This window comes from Mycteria americana, chromosome 10 (assembly GCF_035582795.1).
Source record: "Mycteria americana isolate JAX WOST 10 ecotype Jacksonville Zoo and Gardens chromosome 10, USCA_MyAme_1.0, whole genome shotgun sequence".
Lineage (NCBI taxonomy): Eukaryota > Metazoa > Chordata > Aves > Ciconiiformes > Ciconiidae > Mycteria > Mycteria americana.
This window is the reverse complement of record NC_134374.1, coordinates 11,191,213-11,217,836: the sequence shown is the minus strand read 5'-3', so window position 1 is coordinate 11,217,836 and position 26,624 is coordinate 11,191,213. Positions and strand designations below refer to the sequence as shown.

General features: G+C 44.7%; 1 protein-coding gene and 1 long non-coding RNA gene across 4 annotated transcripts in view; one reads left to right on the top strand and one right to left on the bottom strand.

The window, feature by feature from the left end:
- Positions 1 to 16,219, top strand: part of ARHGEF9 (Cdc42 guanine nucleotide exchange factor 9) — a 191,809-nt gene extending 175,590 nt beyond the window's left edge. For both annotated transcript variants that reach the window (XM_075513089.1, XM_075513088.1), the window contains exons 10-12: positions 3,886 to 4,129; positions 4,842 to 4,910; positions 16,011 to 16,219. In XM_075513089.1, coding sequence (XP_075369204.1) covers positions 3,886 to 4,129; positions 4,842 to 4,910; positions 16,011 to 16,192 — 495 coding nt within the window. In that variant the 3' untranslated portion in view covers positions 16,193 to 16,219. The remainder of the gene's footprint in view (positions 1 to 3,885; positions 4,130 to 4,841; positions 4,911 to 16,010) is intronic.
- Positions 498 to 26,188, bottom strand: LOC142415091 (uncharacterized). 2 transcript variants are annotated; one of them, XR_012777286.1, is made up of 4 exons: positions 26,058 to 26,188; positions 22,098 to 22,244; positions 21,152 to 21,283; positions 498 to 1,337 (listed from the first exon to the last, which is right to left on the bottom strand). It is a non-coding gene; the product is annotated as an uncharacterized LOC142415091 (long non-coding RNA). The 2 variants fall into 2 exon arrangements; XR_012777287.1 differs by lacking the exon at positions 498 to 1,337 and adding an exon at positions 3,019 to 3,105.
- Positions 26,189 to 26,624: the final 436 nt, after the last annotated feature.

Here is a 26,624-nt window from a genome sequence, read left to right as displayed (position 1 = left end):
TATCTTGTGTGTGTTTGTTTGATTGAGCTTACGTGCTCCAAGAAAGGAAAGATAGCCCTGCGCTTGACAAAAGTGGTGTACAGAGCAACAAGGTTCATTTCTCAATGCTGCTACGGGCTTTCTGTCTGCATCTTGCAGAAATCACACAACGCAGCATTGCTTTCATTGCCTGTGTGTTCCCTGAATTTTTATTCTCTTGTCCACATGCATAAAAAGCTCCTTAAAAGAGGGGTTTGGCCTTGTTTGCTGCATGTCTCTCATATAGCCCAGATGAATTCCTAAATTTTATTGAAATCAATTACAGTGTAAGCTAAGTGCCTTTGCCTATCTTTCACTAAGGAGTTAAGTAATATATGTTATTCTTTAAGAGCTGTAGGAACATATGTGATAAAATATCTACAGATCAAATAATTATTATGTTTCCCATACTATCATACTATGGTGTTAAAATTTAGTCAATTAGGAAATAATATCCATTTATTAAGTGTGGGCAAGAAGAGGGGAAGAAAGGAGAAGTGGTAGTAGGAAATGCCTAACCTGTTAAAAATTACATTATCCAGTTACTGTTATTAATCTGCTACGTGGACTGACCCTTCTCGAAAGCAGGTGTGTACAAAGTGTCTTCCACGTGCAGACACGTGCTATGCGCTGCGATGTTTATGTGCTCTACCACTCTGTGAAAAATAAAGGGTCTCTTAAAAACTTGGGGTATCGGTGCTGGAGTTTATAGTGAACGAGGGAGGAATGGTCCTTCTTTTGTGGAAGTACAAAGGAAATGCACTGTTGGCACAGGGCAGTGACCTGCGCTCGGGTAACATCAGGCACGGACCTGCTCGGAGCTCTTTACCGCTTCTGTACCTCTTTGAATGGTTTCATTTTCCTCCACGTCAGCCCCTTTCTCTCCTCTGGGCCTCCCCCCACTCCAGGGGCTGATTCTCCACCAGAAGGTTCCTGCCAAGCTGGAGGCTGAAGTTCTGGGGAGGGCGATGGGAGAAAAGATGATTCATTTCTTTTAGATTCGTTATTGAAGTTTCTTCTCAAAATGAAAGTAAAAGTGGCAGGCAGGAGTTTTGCGCTTACTGTCTTTCCCTCTTTCGCCCGTGTGCTTACTTAACGCTCAAGGACAAAACCGCGGTGTTTCTTCTTCGTGTGTTTTCTACAAACAGTCTTGATAGCTGAGCTTGTTCTTTCCTGCTGTTGCATTCTCACCAACAATAATATTCTTTGGGGCCATTTTTTATTTCCAAAAGCACTTGTATGATTCCATTATCTCCTCATTGCTCCTTCAATAACTCCTAGGCAACACCGTTATCTTCACATCCAATACACAGCAACACCTGCAAAACACGGGAGCCTCTAAAACGCACTGCAGAAGCCTCGCAGGAGGCAGCGATTGTTCCTGCTGCAGCCGTGGGGTGGAAATGGATGGAGCAGTTCAGTCAGACATGTCCAAGCCCCATGTGTTGTCCTCTGGAAGTGGACAGCACAAAGCTGTTAAAACATTCACTTAGCATTAGTTAGTAAAAAGAGCTCGTAATGTTTTCTAAATCAAAACTGGAGAGAGAAGAGAGGAAAAAATGTATTTAGTATGTGTAAGAAAAAAGCTAATGCACAGAGCCTTGTATTTTCAGAGCCAGGTGAGAAGGAGGATTGTGATTATTCTTGTAATACCTTTTATGAACAAATCTCTACATAATCATGAATATTGCATGGAAAAGTACGTTTGATCCCACTTTACCCATCTCACTCGCAAGGACAGTCTGTTCAGTGTTGTGTTTTGGAAGTCTTCATCAGGAGTGAGTCGGTTCTCCCTGTCTGGGAAGGAGAATAGTTGCTGGTATAGCTAATTTAAGGAGCACATCTTTTTTCCTATGAGATTTGTTATCAAGTTTTTTGAGAATGTGGTGAAGATAAATGCTATTTCTAAGAACTAACCCAAGACTCAAATTTAAACACAGTGCACAGTATTGATTTAATTGAACAAGTTTACTGTGATGCTTATAGCCTTTTCTCAGCACTTCACTGGGCGCAGAGGGAGAGGAAAGAAGCAATTTTCCAAGTTAGGACAAAACAGGATTTTCTATTGCATACTTGGCCTGAAATAGCCTTTTCTTATGTTTCGGAGAGCATCACTACTCAAAGCGTACATACTAGAGGAAGGTATTTGTACAAGATATTAATTAATGGATCCCCCCCCCAGGCATTCCAGAGGAAGGAGCCAGGTTTTAAAGACTACAAGCTCTGGACAGTGCCCTGTCTCATGATAGTTAATACTGTCTGGCAGATCCATGAGCAAGTTTGCAAAAAAAATGATGATGCACAATTTATTTTCCAAGATTAATGATTTTTTTAAAATAATACCTACTGCTTGTCTTTAAAAAAACCTCACTACTAAATCTTATTTGAGTAAATAAATGCTGTACATTGATTTTTTTTTTTTCCTCTTAAATGAATCCTTTGACATAGCATTTATCTTTAGGGCACTCTCAAAAATCAAAAAGTATTTAAGTTAAATTAATTTAATACACTTAAATATTGGCTTTTGAGAGTGGGTAGAGGAAGGAAATCTTGATTGTGTGTTGCTAAATTTGGCTTTTTAATTTTTTAAATATGTATGCCTTGTAACTTGAATCACGTTATGTAGTCATGACTATGTAATTAACATTCTGTTTCCTGATGATCGTTTTTTGTTACCTGTTCCTATAAAGGCATAGAGATGTGGGGCCAATGCTCCTCTTACACCAGTACAAATCAAGAATAGTTCTAGTAAAGGCAGTACAAAATTCGATGGGCAAAGCCAAAATAAGTATGAAGCGGGTAAGGAAGAAAACAGGAAATTATCTATTTTTTACTGCAGTTTATCGGCATCCACAATTCCACGTCTATGATCGAGCAGTTGACAAAAGATCTCAAACCACTTTTTTTTGTGCCACCTCCACCTACCGCTGTGTCCAGCTGCCGTGACCGCGCGCCCTCCGTGGTTTGGCAGGGGGGATCATGGTAGCCGATACACAGCACCGCTGTGCCGGCTGCTGCCGGCACGGAGCAGAGGTTGTGCTGGGCATGTCAAACAGCCACGGAGCTGTGGGTGTTCTCGTATGAGTTCTGAAAAATTAATAATGAAGACTATTTTACTTTTCCCTTCCCCATGTACAGAAATGAGCTGTTGCTGAAAAACAAGGGGCAGGAATAATCAACTTAGAAAGGAGAAGAAGATGACCAGGTTTGGTTGTAAAGGTTATAAACATCAAGGAGGGAAAAAGAAAAAATTTAAGCTGGATCAAGAGGTTAAAACCAGGGTGTAACGGGACAGAGATAGGTTAGGAGTTCTTTGAACTGCGAATCAAGGTGATTTTCTCGCCAATGAGTTGTGTATGAATGGGAAATGGGTTCCAGGTGAAGGGGCAGAGACTCATCTCCCCTGACTCTGAGAATGTGTTTGGAAAACAGAGATGGGCACTACGCAGTCTGCACTGCCAAACATGCCCGAGCTGATTTCTCAAGATTTATGCTTCTACGCAGCCTTGTTTGCAGCACAGGAATCCCATCAGGCCAGTGGCCTGTACTTTCCAGTTTCTCGTCCTATGGAACAGAATTTCCCATCATGGAAAATGATGGAAGTATGTTATCTACTCAAAAGCATTTCTGCATGCCTACAAGCAAAATTTGCAGCATGAGGATTTATATTTTGGTTTTTTATGCCTATGATCTACCCTATTTGTTTAGCCAGCAACAAATGTATTGAGGCAGCAGATGAGGCTTGAAGAATCTGACCAGGTTTCACCATTACTTCTTTCTTTACTTCAGCTCTCCTGTGAATTCCCTGCTCAGTTCAGGCTCTGTAAGTATCTTACAATCAACCTACCTTTTCTTTTCTCTCTGTAGGATCTGATACGAAGAGATATTCTGTATTACAAAGGTCGCATAGACATGGATAAATATGAAGTGGTGGATATAGAAGACGGGAGGGACGATGACTTCAATGTCAGCATGAAGAATGCCTTCAAACTTCATAACAAGGAGACTGAGGAAATGCACTTATTCTTTGCCAAGAAACTGGAGGAGAAGTTACGATGGCTTAGAGCTTTCAGAGAAGAAAGGAAGATGGTAAAAGAAGATGAAAAGATAGGTGAGGAATATGAAATGAATCTGAAAGGAGATTGTTGGTAATGCTTAATTTAGCCCCAACTGTTGGAGAAGCCCACATTTTTTTGGTAGTAGAATTACAGTTCAGCCTTGTTCAAATGTCCTTGGTTGCTCTCATAGTCATAAATAGGTCTCTTTCCAATTCAGTTACTGTTATTTTTGGCCCTCAATAAACAAATTTTGCCCATAGCTTCAAGCCTGGACCTCCGTGGGTATTGTGAGAGAAGGAAGTCTTTGGCCATCTGACTTCAGAGTCTCCTGGCTGCATCGTTTCTGCTCTGGTTAAGCATGTCTTGTGCAGGGTAGGAGCGTAGCGAAGTCAATGACTTATCAGCCCTGCCCTTCCCCCAGCATCAGCCCATAAATTGACTGTAACCAACGTCAGTTCAGGCTCAGTTTGTGATGCTCAGCTGTAAAGCACTGGGCATATTTATGATACTGTATAAATAATAATGGGTCTAATCTTACTTTTCATACAGCCCCTGCACAAGTGAGATTATAAAGAGGCCTGCCCTTCCAAGGAAGATTTGCTTTTCAGTAAAATACCTGCCCATATACACAGCTCACTGGGTGATGCTTTGCCACCTAGGGCGTTCTGTGTTTGCCAAACAGTGCAGAACATTCCCCCCTCCCCAAAAGAACAGAGGTTTTGTAAGCAATCTTCTGAATTGTGTTTGCCGTGTTCCCTTTTTCAGGCTTTGAAATTTCTGAAAATCAAAAGCGGCAAGCGGCAATGACAGTAAAGAAAGTCAGTAAGCAAAAAGGTAACCGGCAACATGCACTGTGCCTGGTGATGTGAGGGTGGAGCGGGCTGGGCTGAATCCTGCTGGGTTAGGATCCAGCGTCCCCCTTGAATTTCCCCCTCCCCTTTCTCTTTTTTTATAAAATACCGTTTGTGCTTTGTATCCTTTCTTAATGTATCTGTGGGCCAAATTAATCTCTGGTCTAATGTGGTTGAAGCCAGTGGAATTTCACCAGAGATGAATTTGATCTCGTGTCTCCAGTCTGATGTCCAGAAGCTGTCCCTGGGGGCAGAAATCTCTCTCAGTTGTTTATCTCAGGCTGAAATGGCAGTGAGTGCGGAGATGTTTAGGGGTTCTGCTAATTCCCAAAGTCTCCCGTTAGCAAAGAAAGAAAGATGGCTAAAATACTGGAGATGGTGAGGGATCTACCCCTTTCCTGCTTTTGGAAAGGGGACACTCATGTTTCCTGGGGCTACCTATAACTTTTTAAGGACAGCACAGTAGCATCAGCTCTAGGAAATAAAGTATCTTAGTAAAGACATTATATCTCCCTAATGTCAGATTCATTTCCCCATCCAGGCAGGCTACAGCCAACTAATAAATGCCATGCTAGATATTAAACAGAGTCTCAACTGGCAAAACAGCCAGCGTTAATTATCTCTCTCGCAATAACTCTTGCAGCTACAGGTTTTGAAATAGTAAATACGGAGGGAAAGTCAGAAAGGTCATTTTTCAAGTTTTCCAAAGCTTCACAAAGTCATAGACATATCGATTCGTTACCAAAGTACCGTGGCACAACTAGGCCTATAAATTGGTTTTGAGAGAACTCATCACTTCTTGGCTATAGTCAGTTCCAGGCAGATTTGTCCCTGCTCTGTACAGGCATTGGGTTGTTTTTTGCAAAAGTTTAAGGAACTCTTTGCTTTCTGCCTCACCTGTTTGTTGTCTACTGGCTTTGCTGGTCCAGTAGTGGTTCGCTAGGCCAACTGTAAACTCCTTGGTTTGCTGTGTCTCTCCATTGTCATTAGTCTTCTCCTCTCTACTAACTTCCTATGTTGTCTTCTGAGATGTTCTCTAAAAACTCTCCTGGCCAGATTTTCTAAGCTCAAAGTGTGCAGACACCCGAAAACGGGCCCAGGGAACGCAGTAGCAGACGCTGTCACGAGCTCGGTTTTGCAGATTCACCCCTCACCACTTGCATGCTTGTCCCTCAGCACAGAAGCAACCATGGAGATTATGGCAACTGGAAAATTAGAGAAACCGTCTTGCATGATGGCCACAACAAAAACAGTTTTAATTATTATTTGCTGTTCAATTAATTATATTATTAATTAAGGTATTAATTAATAATTGTACTGTTCAGTCATTAAGTGACACAGTTCAAAGGTGCCTGAGCATGCCTGCCAGTATTCCCACTTAAATCACTGGACTTGCATCCTGACAAATGTAATATGCCTAACCACACTTACTTCTTACGCAGCAATTGCTCTCTTGTTTTCTCTCTTTCTCTTTCTCTCTCTTTCTCTCTGAGATGAAAAAGGAGGGGCTATTATCTTAGACTTCTGTGGCTATAAAATTAATTAGCTCCTAAAACACCAGTCAGCATTTCTTTTATGAAGAATGAGCTGATGCTATAACACTGGCAGTTCTTTTTATGAGATTAAGTCCTCAAGTCAGACAGAAATTCAGCCAGACCCCAAGCATCAAGTTAAGCGAAGCCTGGTTGTTTTACTTAAGACATGAAATCTGAAAAACAACAAATAGGGTTATTAAATTAGTAGCTCTGTTTCTTTTGTGTTACATTGTGGTAATCATAGCCCAGTCTCAGATTAATTAGATTAGGTACTGGCATTGAACATTTTGCTGAAAACTCTTAGTTTTCTTACTCTGTGGTTTGTCCTTTGCCCACGACCCAAAGAGAGGCACGAGGCTGCCGGAGCAGGGAGCTGGTGGCATTGCTCAGAAGAGGGAGGTAGGAGGAAATTCCTGAGAGCTGGCTTTTAGTGAATGATTTTTTGAATCTTGCCATATGTATTTTATACATATATTGCCAAGAATTTTTTTGCCAAAGACCTTGGCGGGCACTTGGGGCTGTGTTGCTGAGGCTGAGGTGCAGCTCTTGGGGCTAGGAACAGGCAGACGGGTGTGCCTATGCCAGGAGGTTGCTGCCTGCAGGCACCGTGTGCTGCCTTTGCCCTGCCCGCACAGCCTGCCGCAGCACGACAATAGCATTGGAAGGGGCTTTAAGTTGGTTTTGGAGCAGCAGTTATACCTGGAAAGCAGTGAAGCCCTTTAGGAGTAGGAATGCTTCCACTGCATTCAATGGAACTATTTATTCATTTACATTTACGGACTTTGCAGGACAGGTCTCAGTGGCTACAGCAGGGCTTGACGGCTCAACAGCTCGACCTGACGCGCCGAGAGCCCTGCTCCCATGTCGGTGGATGCCTATTACAGACTTGTTTCTAGATTATCTCAGTTGTTCCCTCCACCTCTTAAATGGGAAACCACAGTAATTTCCCTGTCACAGAATACTTAAGGAAGAGCGAAAAGCCGTGAAGGAGGTGAAATGGAAAATGCAATCAACTTTGTTAGAGGTGAAGCAGAAAAACATTTTTCAAATAGTATAAACTGCCGCTTATTTCATGCACTGTTGTACCACACCTCCCAGAAGTATTACTCTGGAGCCGGCTGGCGTGCATTTGAAAAGGAAGCATTTAAACTACTGCTCACCACAGCGGGCAAGGGAGAGACGCTGACAGATCAGCTGATAGCAGCAGAAGAAACCTTAAAACTCTGCTTTTTAAACGAATGGAAACTTTATCCAGGTGATTAAGAGAGAACACAACTGTCAGTGTTTTGAGAAGTTTTTGATCCCGAAATGAGGACCCTCTGTGGGCCACAAGTCAGGCCCCTCTGGAAGCAACCCCCTCCTAACGCTCATGTCTGCACAGAAATGCGTGCACGCGTGCAGTGCCAGGCTTCCTTTCAAATCGATTTAATGATGCGCAAGGTCAGATTTCAGCAATATACTAGCATTTGCACTACTTATTGGATTGGGCAAAACGTAATGATATTAGACCAGGTGCCTTAAGACAGCATTAAACCAAATTTTGGCCTCCTTTAAGTCCATTAGACAGAAAGTAAACGGGTAGTGTTGGCTCTGAACCTTACCAGCAGATAGAGAAAAGGGCTGTTTGTTGGGGTTTTTTTCTTTTTGCATTGATTGTTCAAGATTTTGCCTCTCGGTTACTGCCCTTTAGCCTCGTTCAATGTCAGTGTGGTAACTGGGAATAGAATTCAGTGTGGTGTCTCCTAGAAATAGTAAAGTAACAGAGAAATTTATTTGTCTTGACTTACAAAAACAACAAAAAACCCCACAACCCTTTTTAAGCTGCAGCCTATCAAGTGTGCAACTTTTCTGCAGATAAGTCCAGGTACCACTGAGGACCTTTGCTGCACTGACACTGCAACATTAAGATAGCATCGAGTCGTGCTTCCAAAATTGTGCTCGTTATTGACTAAAGCCGTGGAAACAAGTCTAAAGTTCCCTTGAAAATGGAGCCCTTGTGGATCTCCAGTCCATCCTTAATGTGGAGACAGGATTATCCAGGGTACTTTTTCCATGTCTAAGTGTCTGAGAACAGGAGGCTCCTTTAGTGCCTCTATCCATCAAGGGCTTCTGTTCTGCTGGCCGCTTTTAATCTCCCTCCAATGATTACTGTTTGCAGCTTTCAGAAACATTCAGTTACTTTTCTGATCCCCAGCTTTGTCCACATCTGTCCCCATGCAGGACAGCGTGTACACATAAGGGATTTTTGCTCCTATTCCTAGAAGCTGTCAGCCAGGGCTGTCGGGGATTAGAGGTTCCAGTGCCCAGGAAGGAGACCCCATTCTTAAAGCACCATTTCCCACTAATGTTTCCATTTGGAAAATTTAATGTCTGTTCAAATTTAAAGAAGTGACCTTAGTGCTAGCTGGGAGGGTTTCCCACCCCAGAAGAGCTCTTCAGACCCATGCTATGAGCCAGCTCCTTCATGCCCTTCTCTCTGTCCTGTGTATTCTCCTCTGCACTGTGCTACAGCTTCACCAAAGCAGATGCCCTCAGCCCAGACAAGTCTTTAGCCTGGTGGTCTCGGACTTGCGGAAGGAGGGGAACATATATTCAATCACCATCACCCCTAGTCCTGAGCTTAGAAGGATGCTGTCATTAAATCTGGCCATAAATACTCAGCTACGCAAACCCAGCAGCGATTAAATCATCAGCCAGCATGAACTGCTTTGGCCTGCAGTAAAACACCCTCTGAGTCACTGAATTTTCCTGCTAATTTCTTCCTTTCTGATCACTTGAGCTCATGGCAAACTGTCATAAAAACCCTGACCCAAACACCCAACAGCTTTTCTCTGACTTCTCACACTTCTGCACTTCAAGCTCTCCCCCAGCAAGTCTGCGTAGCAAAACAAGATGACTGCATGTTAGCATACTTGTGCTGGCTTCATCCAGCTGGTGAGGACAGGTCTTACCAGGTAACAGAGTCTGTAGGTACCTCCTGTGGTTCTCCTGAGTGTTTAAGCCTATTTTATTGCATCTTCGTTGCTAACAAGATTGACGTGGCCCTGACATGTTTCCCCATCCTATCCACACATGTAGGCATAGCCTTGGGGGGATTGAAAGAGACTGAGCAACACGTACAGTAACCACTTTAAAACAAAGAGGGGCATTTGCATTTTCAGATAATCAGGGTCACTTCCCTTTTTTCGCAGAGCTTCCCACAGCGTAGGTGAAAGAATGGAGCTAATCATGTTCTCCGTGGTATTTCCCCACAGATTCAGAGAAATCACAGAGCTTATCCCATTGCTTATAAAATACAGACCCTACCCGAAACCTCCAAAATGCAGGCATTATGCAGTGCCCATCTGTCGCTCGTCCAAGCACTTCGTGCTTTGGGTCCACAAGCACTAGTCTCACTGATGATAGTAAAGATAGATGGTTTCCCACTCAAGGCATTAGCAACCCAGCTGGAGTCAGTAGTATCGTCTGAGATCCAGTCAGATATACAAGCGAAGGCAAATCACAAAGAAATTCTTGGCTGGGAGACCTCTCAGGATGGTACCGGTGACTCGGCATGCTTCAGAGCAAATTCTCCAGGGGCGTTTTCTGGTGAGACGTGAAATGGGCCTCTTGGGTTTTCCACTGGCTCTCGTTTGAAGAGCCAAGATGTTGACATCAATGTCATGTTGGGATTCCAACTGAAATAAGTTTGTCAGCCCAGATACTCCTGCACTTCCAGCTTGGTGAGGTATTTTAGGTAAGGGGCAGTGTTGCTCCCCAGAAGAGGCTGTATTTCAGGGCAGTGATGGATGAAGTGATCTCTTCCTATCAATGAAACAGACAGAGTGATCTTTGCTATCAGTGTACAGAATGCTGGAGGAGAGGGAGACTATATAAATACAAGATGGGGTAAATTAGTTTTCACCTGGCTTTGATTGATAAAGCCCTAGTATCATTTATTCCATCTTGCCTCGCTTAGCTTTTGCTTATCACATGAGGAATCATTATCTTAATGTCTAGTCTAATGACACCAGGTTGCAGTAACAGACTTGATAAATAGACTCAGGAAGGTCAAGTGACCTCAGTATTTGTAGATACCGTGGTTGGCTGTGGAATAGCCAGGGTACAAGATTACTGTTTTCCTGTGTTGCATTTCTCAAGCTGCAGTCAGCCCTTTTCCCTCCCTCTTCCTCCCAAACAGAGAAGTTAGGCTAGTGGTTAGGAAAGGGAGCTAAGGCATGTTCTCCTCACCGGTACCATCCCTGGTAATATCTACCTCTGCCAGGCCGTTGAGTAAAATCCCTGGCTGTGTAAAGAGCCGTGGCTAATGCACCACTTAAATTCCTCTTGAGCTGGGCGAGTATGACAAAATTTGAGTCGGGTAGTTTAGCATGGACGTGTGAACCAATGAAGTCCGCAGCTGCTCAGGACTGCCTTCGGAGGCAGACGTTTCCTGTTCACAGCTGCCATCCACACCTCTTGCTGTAAAAACTAGGTCTGCTTCAGGGAGAAGAACTAATATCAGACAGAGTGTAGTTTGCTAACTCTAAATGTAACAGCAACCAAGTGAATAGCGGTGAAGTGCTTTGAGATCCTCTGTTGAAATGTGCTGAAGAAGGGCAAAGGGCTGTACCCGTTCAGCCATAACTGCTTATTTCTTTAACTTAATTATGTCACTATTGCAGGAGTAACGAACCGTACAACAACTAGTGTTCTTGAGGTGTGTTCCTGGCTACCCCGTGTTGTGTATGGGTTACACATTCAGGAGGAAACTGAATTTCTGGGATTTTTGAGCGTGGCTCCTGAAAGATGCAAGTTGGCTCAGCCGCTGTTGAGATCAGAGGGAGATGAAAGGTTCCTTGGCGCAGCGCTGCTTCCTTCCCTACCAGCAGCCTCCGCTCGGCCAGTAGAGAAAGCAGGTGTTGATACTGTATTGTCTCCCACTCAGCTCTGGCTAATGAACAGCACGGTATCTAGACAGCTAGGTAGAAGAAAAGCCTATGAAATAGCTCCTGATCAAAGTATAAGCTAAATTCTTAAAGGTCGAGGATGGAGTAAACGGCTTGTAAGGCAAGTTTCCGTGGTTATATATAGGCAAATCTGAGTGTATTCTGTGTGTGTTTTGTATTAACTCTGGAAAGGTGCAGTGTTAATGTAGCTGTCCTGCTATATTATAGCTGGGTCTGTCTGCACGTGTCCATGTGGATTGCCTGCGAGTTAATAGCATGCTCCTAAATCTTCAAGTGCTACTGAAGTCGTGTTGTAACCTCAAATAGAAGAGACACTTTGAAAAAAAGAGCTAGAAGGGGAAGAGACAGTTTTAAATCTTTTTAATTGTTTTCTTCTAAGCTGAGAAATCCGAAAGATTTCAAGTGACGTTGCCTAGTACTAAAAAAAGACATGATTTCAACTGACAGCGCAGCATCTCTCTTTACCAGTTTTGTCTAGCCAAATTACAAACCCTGGAGTTTTCTTTTTCTCATTCTGAACAGATTTCCACAACCCCCACCCTGCCGAACGATCTTGCTATGCAGCTGCAGCCTTTATATTCTGCTACAGTGCAGAATTATGCATGAACCAGCAGAAGGAGCTCCAAGTCTGGTCATTGGTGTATAGCTGCTTTCTTACGCCTTGGAAAGGCAGCGCAGCAGCTGTGTCTAGAAATCATTACTTATCTATCGATTCTTTCCCTTTGTGCTTTGAATTCTGCTCACCAAGCAGCCCAAAATTGCATTGGAAAAGAGCTTTGCTCATTTCTTTCTGTTGAATTGTGGTGGAGTTATGGCTTTGCATATAAAAAAAAATCCCTCGAGACAATTTTGCACAACGGCCCCGAGTTCTGATGAGGGAGCAAACCACTTCAGAGCAGAATAGAAAAATACCAACCTGTCATACTTTTTCCCCATAATTGCTCTTTCTCAGGATATGAAGATGTGCAGATTAGGTGAATCTCCCTCCCTTCCCTCTCCAATTCCTGTGTTCCACCTTGTCAAGAACATGGGTATGTCCAAAAACAAGGCCGTTCTTGGGGCACCTCAAGCTATTGCAAAGTGCTGTATCACAGTTTCACAAGAAAATGTATTCTGATGGAATTATCAGCCTGACTTGCCAGAGCACAAATGTTTTTATTTGCATGCCCACAAACACACGGTAATTATGCATGCCATTGAGATCGCAGTCTTGATCATTCAGGCCATGGAGGCCATTTGATAAATATGATAAATATGCAAACCTTCAGCTGCTTATTCACGCAGAACCAGCCAGGAGCTTTTGACATTCATCCAGCTTAGATGTTAATGCCAATAGCCTAGATCCTTGAGCAGGGCCACACAAACAACTTTGAGGATATGGGTCTGAGCTTCTTTACTGAGGGAAGTGGCAGTGTGTGCATGGGTATGTTTCAAGCAAGGATAGACATTTTTCAGGAGTTTGGACCAAAAAGGCTATTTTGGGAAAGAACTGAATGGGGTTCGCTAGTGATCTGGCCAGGGGAGTCTGCCTTTTTCTCTTTTGGAGAAGACAGACTATGGATTTTATTCTTTGCAGTGTAACTCCATCAGTGTCAGTGGACTTCAGCCAGACTGTCCGTTCTCTACTTCTCCAGCCTTCCAAGCACATAACATTTTGCTGATCCTGGAGATTCCTTAGCATTTCTGCGTCATTATTAAAATACATTAGTTCACCCTCCACAAAATTGGTTTAGAGGCAATAAAGAGCTCAGCCCAGCTCAGCATGGAGACTGGATGCATCACAAGGCTGACTGCTACTCTGCAGCCACAGGATGCGAAAGACATTGGGCCGTGTCACTAAAGCAATATGATTTTAAGGTCTTCCAAAGCTAGAAACGATTGCTGTATGTCCCTTGGTAGCAGCTTTAGATTCACAGCTCTTTTGTGTTGTAGAAGATTAGTTAGTAATCTTGGCGGCACAAGGCCTATTTGCCTTTGAAGTAATTCCTGGTCCTTTGGGTCAGTCGAAGATCCAAACCACTTACCAGACAGAAGAAGATACATTTCCCAGCTCTAGCCATGTAAGGGACCTGTACCAGATCCTAACCTTACCAGAGATCCTAAAATTCCTCACCAGTCTCTCCTGGGAAAAGTGGCCAAGGCACTAAAGGCTGGTGGCCTCCAGGAGAATGTCTGCACTCTTGTATGGGTCTGGGACTAGAGTTTGCCCTCCGGAGCAGACTCTGCAGTTGGTTACTCTGCCCACATGTTGACCTGCCTTCCAACAAGGCAACTCAGAGCAGGACAGTAGAAGAAGGGATGGAGGAGGGAGGGCAGGATGAGCTCAAGCCCATGCTCTACCCTTATGGGACGTCATTGGCTTAAGTCACATAGTGTGGTAAATTCAAATTGACGGTTGGGGCCTGCCAACAAGGATGGTACAGAAGTTGTCCCAGGTATCCTAGAACTGACCCTGTTCCGGGTTTGAGCCCAGGACAGCAAGGGCTCTGGGGCTGCACTCTGCTCTGCAGGCTTTCTGTGGGAGAGAGGGGCTTGGGAAAGACAGAGTAGAAAACTTGTTGATGAGTAACCCTATTCCAGCATGCAGACACAAATGCAGAAGATCTCCAGGTTGTTCTTTTCAAATAAGTTTGAAATATTAACTGTGATGAATTTGTTAAAGGTTAATAAGTATGAATCACGGAGCGTTTTTTGTCCACCGTAAGGAAAGGTCTTGGTTACTCCCTACAGTGGACAGAGCTGCGTGCTTTGATGGTATTTGCTGTAAAGAAGGAGAAATCAGTTAGGCACAGTCAAGATGATATCTCCATTTGGTCTGAACCTTTTGAGGATTTTAACAACCCTTGATTGGTAAATTCTATAGCAAGGGGAAGTGAATTAATTCTCTTTCCTAAAGGCATACTAAAGCCTTAGCTTTGTATCTAAAAGAGGTCCTGAATTATAATGCAGCAGCATATAAAAGTTGTCTGATGAGCTCCGTGAGTGCACTTTGTGAGGCTTTTTCCTGTCTGTAAGTACCCGACTGTGTGCAGCCTTCCTGTGCCCGGGCCAGCCAGCGCTGGTCCCGCAAAGCATGTGTTTGTGTGTGGGTAGGAACCGCTAACTGAATGCAAAGAGTCGCATTTCTTTTACACACGTTGCTGTGGTACCTGGGTGCTAATCACCGTATTTTGCCTTCTCTAGCACCTTCCCAGCCGAGGATCTCAAAGTGTTTTACAAACATTAATTAATTTAGCTTCACAACCCTCGTGTGAGGTAGGTGGGTGATGCCATCCCGCTTTCCAGATGAGGACACTGATCTACTTGGGTAGAGTCACCTCGCTCCTGCGGTTAAAACCAGGGGAGGCAATGGCCTCGAGATGGCCCTTGCGAAGCCTGCCACCCGTCATGCGGCCGGGGCTGCCCTCCCCGCAGAAGGAAGAGCAGTTCTGCATGCAGCAGAGGGGATCCAGAGATGGCCAGAGCTTACAGCAACCTGCTTCAGAGCCCTGCTCCTCCCTCCTTCCTGCCCTTCTCTGGAGTTGTGGTTTCCAGCCGATCACGCTACCCTCAGGCTGAAGGAGGGATTATCCCTCATCAGTGGCGTTGCGGGGAAGGAAATACAGAAGTAGCTATTTTCCTGTTCCCTGTAGTCTACACTTTGGCGGTGACATGCCTCCCTTCTGTTCCACTTCCATTCACCCAGAGCCGCCCTTTCTACACCATCCTTTACAACGGGTTGCATAGGTCCCAGCTTGCTGAAGCCCCCCCTTTCCGTGGCAAAGCTGTAAGGGCAGCATCCCCTCACCCCGTTCCTGCACAGGAGCTGTGACTCACGTATGTGGGAATTATGCACCTAGAACCTGAAAGTGTAGCCTTGCCAGTCCATCCATTGCTACCAGTTTGGATTGAGCAGAATCAGCCTTTTCTGCTTTGTGTGCAGCCGTGTTTGGCTGAAACCAGACTGGTAAATTTAAAACGAACCCTATGGAAAAGTCCTACAAACTTTCCTAAAGAAAATAACGAGTTGCCCTTTGTACAGGCAGAATAGCGCTGAAGCGGCGCGGGTCCCTGCAGCGAGCGCTTCCTCCAGAGCAGCTCTGCTCCGTTCTGGCGCAGGAACCGGTGCCGAGTGGTCCTCGGGGTTGCGCTGCTCGGGGCTGGTCACCGGGGCATGTTGGGGCAAAACCGCTTTCCAAGCATAGCTGGGAGGGAGGGTGAGAACGCGCTTGGAAACAGCAAGCGTTAAATTTGTGAGCGGGTTGGATGATGTGGTTGTCTGCCTTTGTCTGACCAGATTGATACTGCACATGGCCTGGCCGTGTTTGTGCCTCGTTAGGTCACACAGGACTTTTCCATGAGGGCAGGCAAAACTCTGCCGATACAAAAGTAATGGATCTTTTCCAAATCTTCAACTCGTGGTCTAGTGTAGGTAGCCTCTGAGCTGAGAGTTTAGGCAGCTGCTGCATTCCTCCGTAGATTTGCCATCTCTAGCACTCTCCCTGTTGTTTGGGACCCTGGTTATTAAGTGATAAGAAGCGATAGCATGACGAACAAAGACTATTGACCCAATTGCACTTTGACTGATCTGTTTCTTTTTCCCCCCAATCATCGATGCAGGTGTGAGCTACTCCAAGTCGGTTCCTCCAGCCTACCCACCACCCCAGGATCCATTAAATCAGGGACAATACATGGTGACAGATGGCATATCCCAGTCCCAGGTCTTCGAGTTCACCGAACCCAGACGCAGCCAGGCACCATTCTGGCAAAACTTCAGCAGGTTAACACCATTCAAAAAATAATACCTAGAGAGATGGAGAATTTTAACTTAAAAGAACTAAAATTTAAAAATAAAAATAAATAAAATTATATTTATAGATGGACCTTTTTTCGGAGAAGCACTGTTGCAACTAAATATATATACATATATATATATACACACACATTTTAAAAATAATAATATATACATATATGTATATATATAGAAGGACCAAAAACTTTTTTTGTTGTTTTTGGGAAGCAATCTGCTACTAGATACTAGGAAGCACCAATGACTTCTAACCATGTGACCTATTTTATTTTATTCCATTGGTCGGACATCCTTTTTTTTTTTTTTCTTCTCTTCTTCATTTTCATTCAAGTCGTCATTGGCATCCCGAATGCTTTCTCGCTTGTGTGAATTCGTCATCGAAGTTCCTCATGGACTACATTGGTGTATATTTTATTTGATTTTATTTATGGGGGGGGTTGTTTGTTTTTTGGAGTGCCGGGAGATCTCTGCTCCCTCTCCCTCCCTCTCCGTCCCTTCCTTGGCTGTCCCCGGAGTTATCATTTCAATGAGGAGCATCGACCCTTTCCCCGTCCCCATCCTGCATTCTCTGGTCTGACTCGTGCCTGTCTGGATGTGCTCCCTCGTGCACCATGCTCTGCTGCGCAGTATTTCTCTGGCTTTAACTGTTTTGTTGTGGGCAGGTGAAAATGAGCAGAAGGGGTATCAGCTATTTAGGAAGTGAGAGATGGGTTTTCCTCAGTTAATTTCTTGCATTTTTGTAAGCACTGTCTTTTTCTCAATTCAGTGTGATTTGTTCACACTTGGAGTAAGACTGAGAAAAGAATATCAGGGGCTTTTTTTTCTTTTGCATTTAGTTTTATTTCTGTGGGGTTATCTTTGATTTATTTTCTTTTCAAGCTGAGACACGACTCTGAAAAGCCCACTCCTATCTTTGTTCTCCATGCAAAGATAAAAGCTTAAAAACTGATGGCTTCATGCCCTCCATTCCAGCTAGAGGAAAATTGGCTATTAGGCTCCCACAAATGGCCAGTTTTCTTTCTTCAGGAACTAAGGTCCCATCCTGTTGGCCACACTCACGCCTGCACAGTACCGTGTTAATGAACCACTAATTGCCATTTACAGGAGCAATGATCCCAAAAGTGAGGACCATGACTGCACTCACTGCCTGCTCTACTCTATTGCGTATGAGATCCGTGGCTTCACTTGGGCACTGACCTCCCAAGCAAACATGAGCTGCCGGTAGTGACCCGTTAGCGGAAGGATCATTGCCTAAGTAATTGGAAGTGTTTACCTGATATTTAATGCACCCAAGCTGCAGAGGAGTTGAGAACTGCCTTTCAGGAAAGATACGGATGCCACCTGAGAAGTGTAGCCGAATGACCACGATTACGTGACCTAATCTAAATCAGTGATCAGTTTAATCTAAACGGCATCAATGGTTCAGCAGCGGTGTATCAGCGCCAGTGGGCTCTGGAGTGATTAGCAAAACTCTCCAGGTCTCTTTCTCTCTCTTTTTCTCCCTCTGGAGATTCATAGCTCTATTTTCAAAGACACTTCCTACAATTTCAGCCTTAAGTACATTTGTTTGCAAGCACAAAGCTTATGTTTAAGCTTGTAAAACAAATCATTGTGCACTAGGATGATTTTTTTTTCCTAGGGCAAATGAGACTGTTTAACCAGATTCAGAAGATGAATTTAAAAACTTTGCAGAGCTATTCTGCGAGCTCCTTTGAAAATGTGGGACGAAGTGATTGATCACGGTATTTATCATTTTCTTTTGAATCTGATACACCACATAAGCACCCCAGGCCCGCTAGCGTGGAGATAGATTTTTTTTTTTTTTCCCTCCCCTAAGAAACACGAGAGAATGGGAAGAGCAGAGAGTGTGATTTCAGTATTTCCATGGAGCCTGTTTGATTTCAGGGCATATTACAAAGCAATGGCTGTATTTTTTATTTAAGTAGAAAAATAATCTCAGCACTTTTGAGTAATCTAGAAACTATCAATAAACAGCAAGGCCAGATTAGTGTTATGGAGAGGAAGAGTGGCCCCTCTGTGACAGGCAGCAGCGAAACACCAGGAATCCCAAATAGGAGGCAACCCAATTTTATATCAGAACTTATTTTTATGCTCTTTTGTATCTTTGCATTTTTATGGTCAGATTTTAATATTGAATATGTAGCAAATATTATTTTGTTTCTTTAACAGAATGGGTATTTAAAGAAGTGAATGAGATGGGTTCTCAGAAGTTAACTGAAATGTTTTACTATTTCTGAATGGCTGGAGAGATGCAGAGAGAGAGAGAGAGAGAAAGAGAGAGAGATTACAAACTGTTGTCAACATGATGAAAATTTCACTTATTCCTTTGCCTTTTTAATTGCTTAGGGAAAAAAGTAACGAGCACATTAGTTAAGCCTGTTCATTTACTGTTTTGTGCCTCAGAGAGTGAGAATGAGACATCCATAATTTTTATGAGAAGATGCTTCCTAAATATTCAGCACTAGGAAAAAAGAAACACCACCGCCACACCATTATTTGCATCATAAATCAAGACTCGCTTGATCTGACAAGGCCACTTGTTGGACTCGCAGCTTCTTTCTTAAATGGAAAGCCAAAACAAGCTAGCGTTGCTAGTGCTTGCCGAAGCCAAGGTGGCAGGCAAAGCAGATGCAGGCGTTTGTTCCAGAGGGAAGAGGGGCTTGGCTCTCAGGCATGGCATTCAAGAAAGCTCTTCCCCTCCATAAATTGCCAAGGTGCTGCAAGAGATGGAGCATTATCACAAAGAAGAACCAGCACTGGGTCCCACTTTTACTACCTACCGTGGCTTTCCCAATAGGGAGCAGGGTTGGGCGGCCTCGTGTGTCTGAAAGCGCTGGAAGCAGCGCAGATGCAATCAGACTGGGGTGATTTTGACTGAGCATCTGATACAGACTTTCATTTCAATGCCAGACAGGAGGAACCCACTTACCATTCCATATGCAGAAACAAGAGAGTTGTAACAAACTTACACGTTTACGGTATTTCTCTGGCTGAATCTATATATATATATAAAAAATAAAAATACCCTCTTCCCTAGGTAAATGACATGCATTACCCCTTGACCTAGACACTAGAACAGAGGATCTAAATTCAAGACTTTCGCCTCCCCACCCTCTCCAAAAATATCAAACAAGAACCAACCTAGGTGCATCTAACAGTTGTAAATAGAAAATAATACATAGAGAAATATATTTGAAATTTGTTTCAGTTTCTGGATGGTCACTGGCCGTCCATTGCAATGTTATTGATAGTACACTGTGGTGCTTTGGGTTTCTGGTTTTGTTCTCTTTATGCTCTGTCATCTTTTCATTGCAGCTACATTTCAGGGAACATGTATATTTAGTAGCTATTGTAAGTTCTGCATGGCATCACCAAGCTTATTTTTCCTTAAGAAGAAAAGAAGAGTCTGTAGGAGTTTAAAGGCACTATGACGACAGGGACTTGTAGCAGAGAATTTAAAAAAAAAAAAAAAAAAAAAAAGGTTTTTAAAATTCTAGTTTGAAGCCAAATACTGATATTTTAGTGCTTTTGGGGTTTTAACAGTAAGAGAAAAAAAAAAAAAAGAAAAAAAAAAGGATTTTGGTAACCCAGCTGATCCGCACTTGCCAGTTTTATTATTTTGTTTATATTGGACTGTTTGACCCTGTCAAACAAGTGTCAAAGTTGTGTGTATAAAACAAAAAAAGTGTTTAAAAAAGTGTTGTAAAGACACTGAGCCTTATGAAAATATTTATGGAATTAAATAAAAAGAAGTGAAAAGGCATCTGAAGGCATTTTAAATCATTTTCCTCAGAGCGGTCTCACTCTTTTCCCAAAGGCTGAGCACAGATCGCTGGGGTGGGGCTCCAGCTTGTCAGCAAAGCCGACACTAAGACATTCGTGTGTAACCAAAAAATAGGTTTGTTCTGGAAATCTCCCACCTCCCCCTTGCTTTGTGTCCTCCATCTGAACGGACTGAAATGATTAATGAGTAGCTGGAGGTTCAACGCTGACAAAAGACCGCAAGTGCTGGCAGGGGTTGCTCTAAGTAGAGCTCGGATCAAGTCTTCTGCGAAACATGGTTTTAAAATGCTTTCTGTTACTGAACGTTGCTCGGCTCCAACCCAAACGTGAAGACAGCTGAATTCTCCATGCAGACATCTAATCACAAATACGTTGTGAGCAACGTAAGGAGCATTTCAGAGCATGTGGAAGTAGAGCAGGGGGTGGGTTTTTGAGGGGAGGGAGCCTGGGCACACGCTGCTCCGCTGCAGAGGGCTGAGCCCGAGGAGATGAGCAGGTTCCTGCCCTGGTTTTCTCTTGGCGTGGAGGGAGCAAGTGCCCACAGGGAGAAGGAACCGGGTGCTTTACCCCTGAAGGGCAAAGTGCTCTCTCCAGAAAGCCAGTGGCATTTCGCAGGTAAGACAGTTGAGTCATGTATTTCTAGACAGCCCAAAAATACAGTTATAACCAAGAGAACTGGGGTTATCACACCATGGCATCCAGACCCAGTAGTGGTTGGGAGCGATGCCTGTCGTCACGTGGAGAAACACACAGGCACACGTACTGAGTTGCTATAAATAATTGCGGCCAAAGAGCTACGTTTTCAGTAATGACACTGACTTTCTGCTCTTTCCTGTCTGTCCTGCGGGCGCCTGTCCGGGTGAGTGACGGCCAGTTTGCTGGCACGCGGACTGACCGCATCTTCAGCCCACACATATTAGGAAACCAGTCAGACAAGGGAATAAAAAAATGCAAAACCCAAGCAGCTCTGCTCTGGGAGAAAGGGAGAGAGACAGGATGGAGTCAAAGCTGTGAGCACGAAGGCTTCTGCGGGGCCGGAGTTTGAGCAGGTTCAGGAGCAGGCTCACCCAGGCCTCGAAACATCACAGCTTCACATTTGCCTACTGCTTCAGCGATACCCCAAGCCAAGCTTTTTTCTCTTGCTTACGTTATTGCTTGCAATGAAGATGACGTTGGTGCCGTGCTGGGGTTCACCTGTCCAAATAATCCTGTTCCTCTTGTAGCGCATAACTGAAGTCACTCGGGAGGATTGGCACAGTGCCGTTTCCAAAGCGTGCTCCTGGGGAGAGCAGACCCAAAATGTGGTTACATATAAAACCTCCCCTTGAAGAACACCTCTCCTACCCACACCGCCGTCTTTGCAGGCCAAAAAAGTTGCATGCCAGAATTTTGCGCTCCCCTCTGAGTTTGCAAATGTGAGCTGTGGGGAAGGAAGGGGGTGGTCAGGGAGAGCAGAGCCGTATGCGTTGCCCAAGATGTGTAATGTACCAAAAAAGGCCCTGACAAAGAGGGACTGGGGAAGAAACCCAGTCACCCAGCATGTGTGCTGAAAGCAAGAGCACTACCAAAGCTTATGCAGAAGCAATACACGACCTCCATGCCCCTGCAACAAGCTCCCAGCCCCAGCTTGCTTTCCTGGTAGTGGTGAGCAAGAAGAGCACTCCACAGCCGGGAACGCCACTGCAGCCTCTAGTTGATAGTCGACTTACATATTTCATTAAGTGACAGTATTCTTTTGCTTTTAGCTTTTGCCAGCCACCCAGCATTCAGCCAGCTACTACGAGCTTTGGTTGCATAAAACAAAAACCAAAGAAACCCAGTTTAAAATCAATTTTTCTTGCGGGGTGCTAGGTTCGTTAGGACGTATTTCTGGATAACAGACCAAACCGACCCTCCAAAGTAGCGGTAGGGGCACACCAGGGCAGACATGGCCAGCTGGCCTCTGAGACCTTGATTCAGAAATTCACTGAAACACGTGCCCGAGTCCACCATTTTGCACCAAAGCTTTCATTACGTACGTGTCAAAAGTACAGAATTCAGTCCTCAGAATGAACGATGATCAGTAGGGAAATGACCTTAAAATGAACATCTACATTGATTGTGCCTGTTTTGATGGTCTGTCATGTGCACAGTCACCGAGCTGTGTGGCTGAGGGCACGTTGTTGTGCAAAACACGTGGGAATGCCGTGTAGAGCTGGCAGCCTCCGAGGGCAGAGTCAGGCCTCGGCTCCGCTTGGGAACTGCAATAGAATGAGCAAAGCTTTTAGGCTGATATGTTTGTGACACGACAGGAATGTTGTAGGAACGACTCTGTACGTCAAAGCCATCTCTGTTTTATCCGTGTGTATATATCCATGGTATTACAGCCGAGCTTTTGCTTTTTAAGGATTCAGACTTTCAATCTGACTGATGGTACTGGGATTACAGATCCTGATCTACCCCAGACAATAAATTTTCCTGTTATTCTGTAGCTAAGAAGCAACACCAGGCTTTGCACTAAGTACAGTAGCAGGTCAGCATCCTCCAAAGCATGTAATGCACCATCTGTGCTGGGTTCTCAAAGAACAAACTGGAATTGCATGTTGCTGGGGATGCAGCGGGAATAACTGGCATTTTCGAGAGCGTTTCTAAGCACTGTCCACCGAGGGTTTCGCAATCCTTTGCTGCTAAGGAAGGACACTAGCTGTTTAACTGCAAATATAATCTCCCCAAAATTGCAGGTACAAATTGTAAAACTGTTTATTTGTCTAAATCTCTTACCTTTGCTATGGAAAAGAGATACATGGTCTTCCTTAAATGCTTTTAATGTTCACATCCTTTTTTTCCAGCTCTCTCCAGGCAAAATGCATCCCGGTGAAGATGTGCACCTTCTCATTTCAGAGCCACAGTAATTTGTTACCTCTTGCAGGTTTGACAGGGTCTCTGTGCTCAGCCCTTTCCACAGCCCGGGCCATGCAGCAGCAATGGCTCAAAAATGTTTCCTCGTCCCAAGAGCCCCCAGGGCCATTTCCAAACCTCCCTCCGGCACCTCCGCTGTCGACACACCAGCCAAAAACCAGTCTGGTGGCATGCGCATTGTCTGAGGGACACAGACAATGCACTTTCCGCTTCTTTCAGTACTGGTTAAAGCAGCAACAAAAAATGTCCAAGACAGGAACACTACGGGTTTTTTAATTTTTCATTTAGGAGAATATATTAAAAAGTTAAACCCTTGCAGAAACACTTGCCTCGTAAAGAAAACATCAGTGCTTGAAAAAGTGCTTTGGTCTGTGGCATCTTATCGAGCTTGTGTCACCCCTTGTGTCACACCTCTCTGCAGCTCACAGCTGGGGAGAAGAGTTGGTAATCGCATTTTGAGCGGAGATAAGGGCTGTACACAGGCAGATCTTCGTACATACGTGCTTTCTTGCCCTGTTGCTGTAATAGCAGAGAGCCGTAACGTACACAGCTAGCGCCTGTCTGGCTTTTATACCCATTGTACAGCTGGAGGGGAACAGGCGCACATTTTTGCTAGGATCTAGGTTTTTTCAGAATAAATCATGATACTAAATTGGCTTATAAATAACCTCTGAGAATTCAGGCTCCAACAGACTCAGTGGTATCTTGCTGGCTGGTCCTGGAAGTCAGTGGAAGTTAACTTCAGAAGAGAAGTTTTATTCTCTTTTTTTCATCTGGAGAAGCATTGAGAGGTATGGTTGCTTCTCTTTTTAGCTCATTTTTACAAGAGCTGTGAAGCTTTTATTCATGAAGCAAATACTCGGAGGGTATGTGTGTGTGCATTCAAGCTTTTGCAGGTCCATAGGAAATCAGAAGGTAGGTGGCCCTTGCCCACAGCATGGTTTGCCCTGGGTGGTGATGCCAAACGAGTAACAGCTATCATCCATGACGGCAGGGCCAGGGCTCCTCTTACCTGTACAACGGCCATCCACAGCCTCCTTTGAATCAGTGGGATTCTTCCCTAGAACTGTGTAACTGAGGTTAAAAAAAAAACCAAACCCATTTCTGACTGTTTTCTGAACTGGTATATACTGGAACAACCCCAGTGACCTACCACAGGCTTATTACAGGTGTAACTGAAAGCAATACTTGATCCAAGGGTTTAGTGACTGCACTGATCCAGACTGGAAATGCTTGGAAATAGTTTAGCTCAGCCACTTAAGAGGAAGTACCTCTTCCTCCTAAAGACAGCGATTTTTAAGGCAGGTTCTATATAGGCCGGGGTGATACTATATCACGTTCACTGCAAAACACTGCAGAAGTGTGAAGAGAGCAGCAGGTTTGAACAAATAAGTCATTTACAGAAGTGGAAGTTGCTGCTGTCGTTATCTCAGCAAGTCCTTTGTCACCGGCTGTTTCTTCACCTCGGGCCAGAGCTGGCCTCTCTAGATGAACAGTCTGAGCAGAGCTTTGTTGAGCTGTATTGCCTAGGTCGTTTTAATATCAGTTTTATGCTGGCTGACCTGGACATTTGATAGCTTTTCTACCATCAGTCACTCCTGTGCAGGCCAGGCCACAGGTTTTTTTGAGTTGAAGGTATTTTAGCACATCTTAAAGTGGAATTGTTTTCCACATATTTGTGCCATCACACTAGTTTCGTTGTTTCCTGTTTGGAAGCTGGAGAAACGCAAAGAAGTGCCATTTTCTGTATTTTAACTGCCCAGCAGCCAGACCAGTGCTTTTCCTGTGCCAAAAATGAGCAGCCTTACGGCACGCTCTGCTCTCCATCCAATTCTCAGCTGACATGAAAGTGTGCAGTTTTTACAGAGCCTCACAGGCCCAAATCCAGCAAAGGACGAGACAGGCAAATTGCACTAATAGTGCAATTGTAAATAATTCTGTCACTTGCTGCCTTATCCAACCTAAAACACATCATTTGTATTTCACAATTTATTTTTTGGTTTGGCTGGAGCCAAGCTCTGTTGTGTTGGTGTCCGTGGCCAGCTGCGGAGGGCCCTCGCCCTCCCAGGGGACACCCAAGTGACACAAAAGCCTGTGGCAGCCACCAAGAGCCCTACTCAACAGGCAAAAGCACTGGTGCCCGTTACATGGGTGGGTGCTGTGTGCGCGCACAAGGTGGGTCAGAACAGGGAGGCTTATTCTCTTGTCCTGACAAGGGGAGCCATAACCACGTTGCCACCTGCCTTAACAGAGCCCTTATCCTACGGGCTGGTTTTTGAGGGAATATGTGACCAACGCACTGATTTCCTCAAAGTTTCACTCCCCCACAGATACAGGGCAGCAAGAGAGGAGTCCCTGGCCAGCCCTGCTGCTGCGGTGGTTTCACGCTATACAAAGGAAATCCAGAGTCTTTGGACCAGGAAAAGAAAATAGGAGCAAATACAATAAATACTCGTAGCTGTGGTGAGAGCCGAGACGGGTGACGTGGTCTCTGGTTCTGCTCCCAGGACAGCGTGCCTGTTCTCTGAGGACTGTGAGTGTGCAGGCTCCCCACAAAGCCACCACATTTGGTCCTGCTGAATCGCCGCCTGAAGGCATCTGCTGTTTGCCGGTGACAGTAAAGGTGACTGCAAAGGTGATGCTAAAGGGGCTTTGACATGCAAGGTACGTATCCTGCCTGCAGCGCCTGCCCCAGCCTGGATTCCGGCTGCGGTACTCGCAGCCTGCTTGTCAGGTGCGGGCAGGATTGCCGGGGGCAAAAGGAAATGGATGGAGAAAACTAAGAAATTTTTGTATGCCGCAGAGAAGGGGCTGACTAACGGCGTGTGGCCGGCCCGCTGCAGGCAGCGCTGCCCGTGCGTGCTGCCGGCTGGCTGGGGAGGCGAGCGCACAGCCAAATTGCTCAAGGATGTGTCATGCTGTTGTTATCGGTGTTGCTAGCGCAGTTACACTGGCCTTATTTTTACTGTCTGGATGTACCATTAAACAAGTTTGATTTTGTTGCCTGATTACAGATGAGTGGTTTCAGCCTCGTGCATAATTTGGCGCTACCCAGGGGCTCCATTAATGACATCTCTGGACAGGGAGAAGCAAGTTGTTTGTTGTGTGCGGATACAACGTGGTTTTATGCTGGAGCGGCTGGTAACAACACTTACCTGGCAAAGGGAAACAGGCGGTTGGGTTTTCCCCATCCACTTCTTGCACCTTGGGCATGCTGACCCTGCTGATTTACCAACACATGGGAAACCGGACTGCGGAATTTGAGGTAGCAGGGACTGTGTTCATGTTGTCTCCTGGGGGGTGAAAGAGAAATCAGAGCACATACCCAAGAGGCAGCAGCCACCAAAGCCCATGTTCACTGTTAAAGTGTTCCTTCACACTCCTCAGACAGACCTGTTTTGAGTTAGTGACTAGAAGCAGGGTCAGGAGCTAATGGGGATGTTTTACAGTTAGGTAATAACAGGTCCCCAAAAAGCCAGAGAACAACCCCGGAGGAGAGCGATGTGGAGACGGCTCAGCGCTGGTTTTTTGCCCTGACTCTGTAATTCTTTTGGCTTTTCATGAAAAGGCATGTTAGTAATACCCAGTCATGTAGAGGGTTAAAGGCCTTACTCATCCTGTACCAGACACAAACAAAAAGCTTTTACTGGAAGAGAAAGGCTGATATAAACTGCTGTAGAAATGCCAGTTTGAATTCCACCTGCCCAGTTATAATTCCTGTG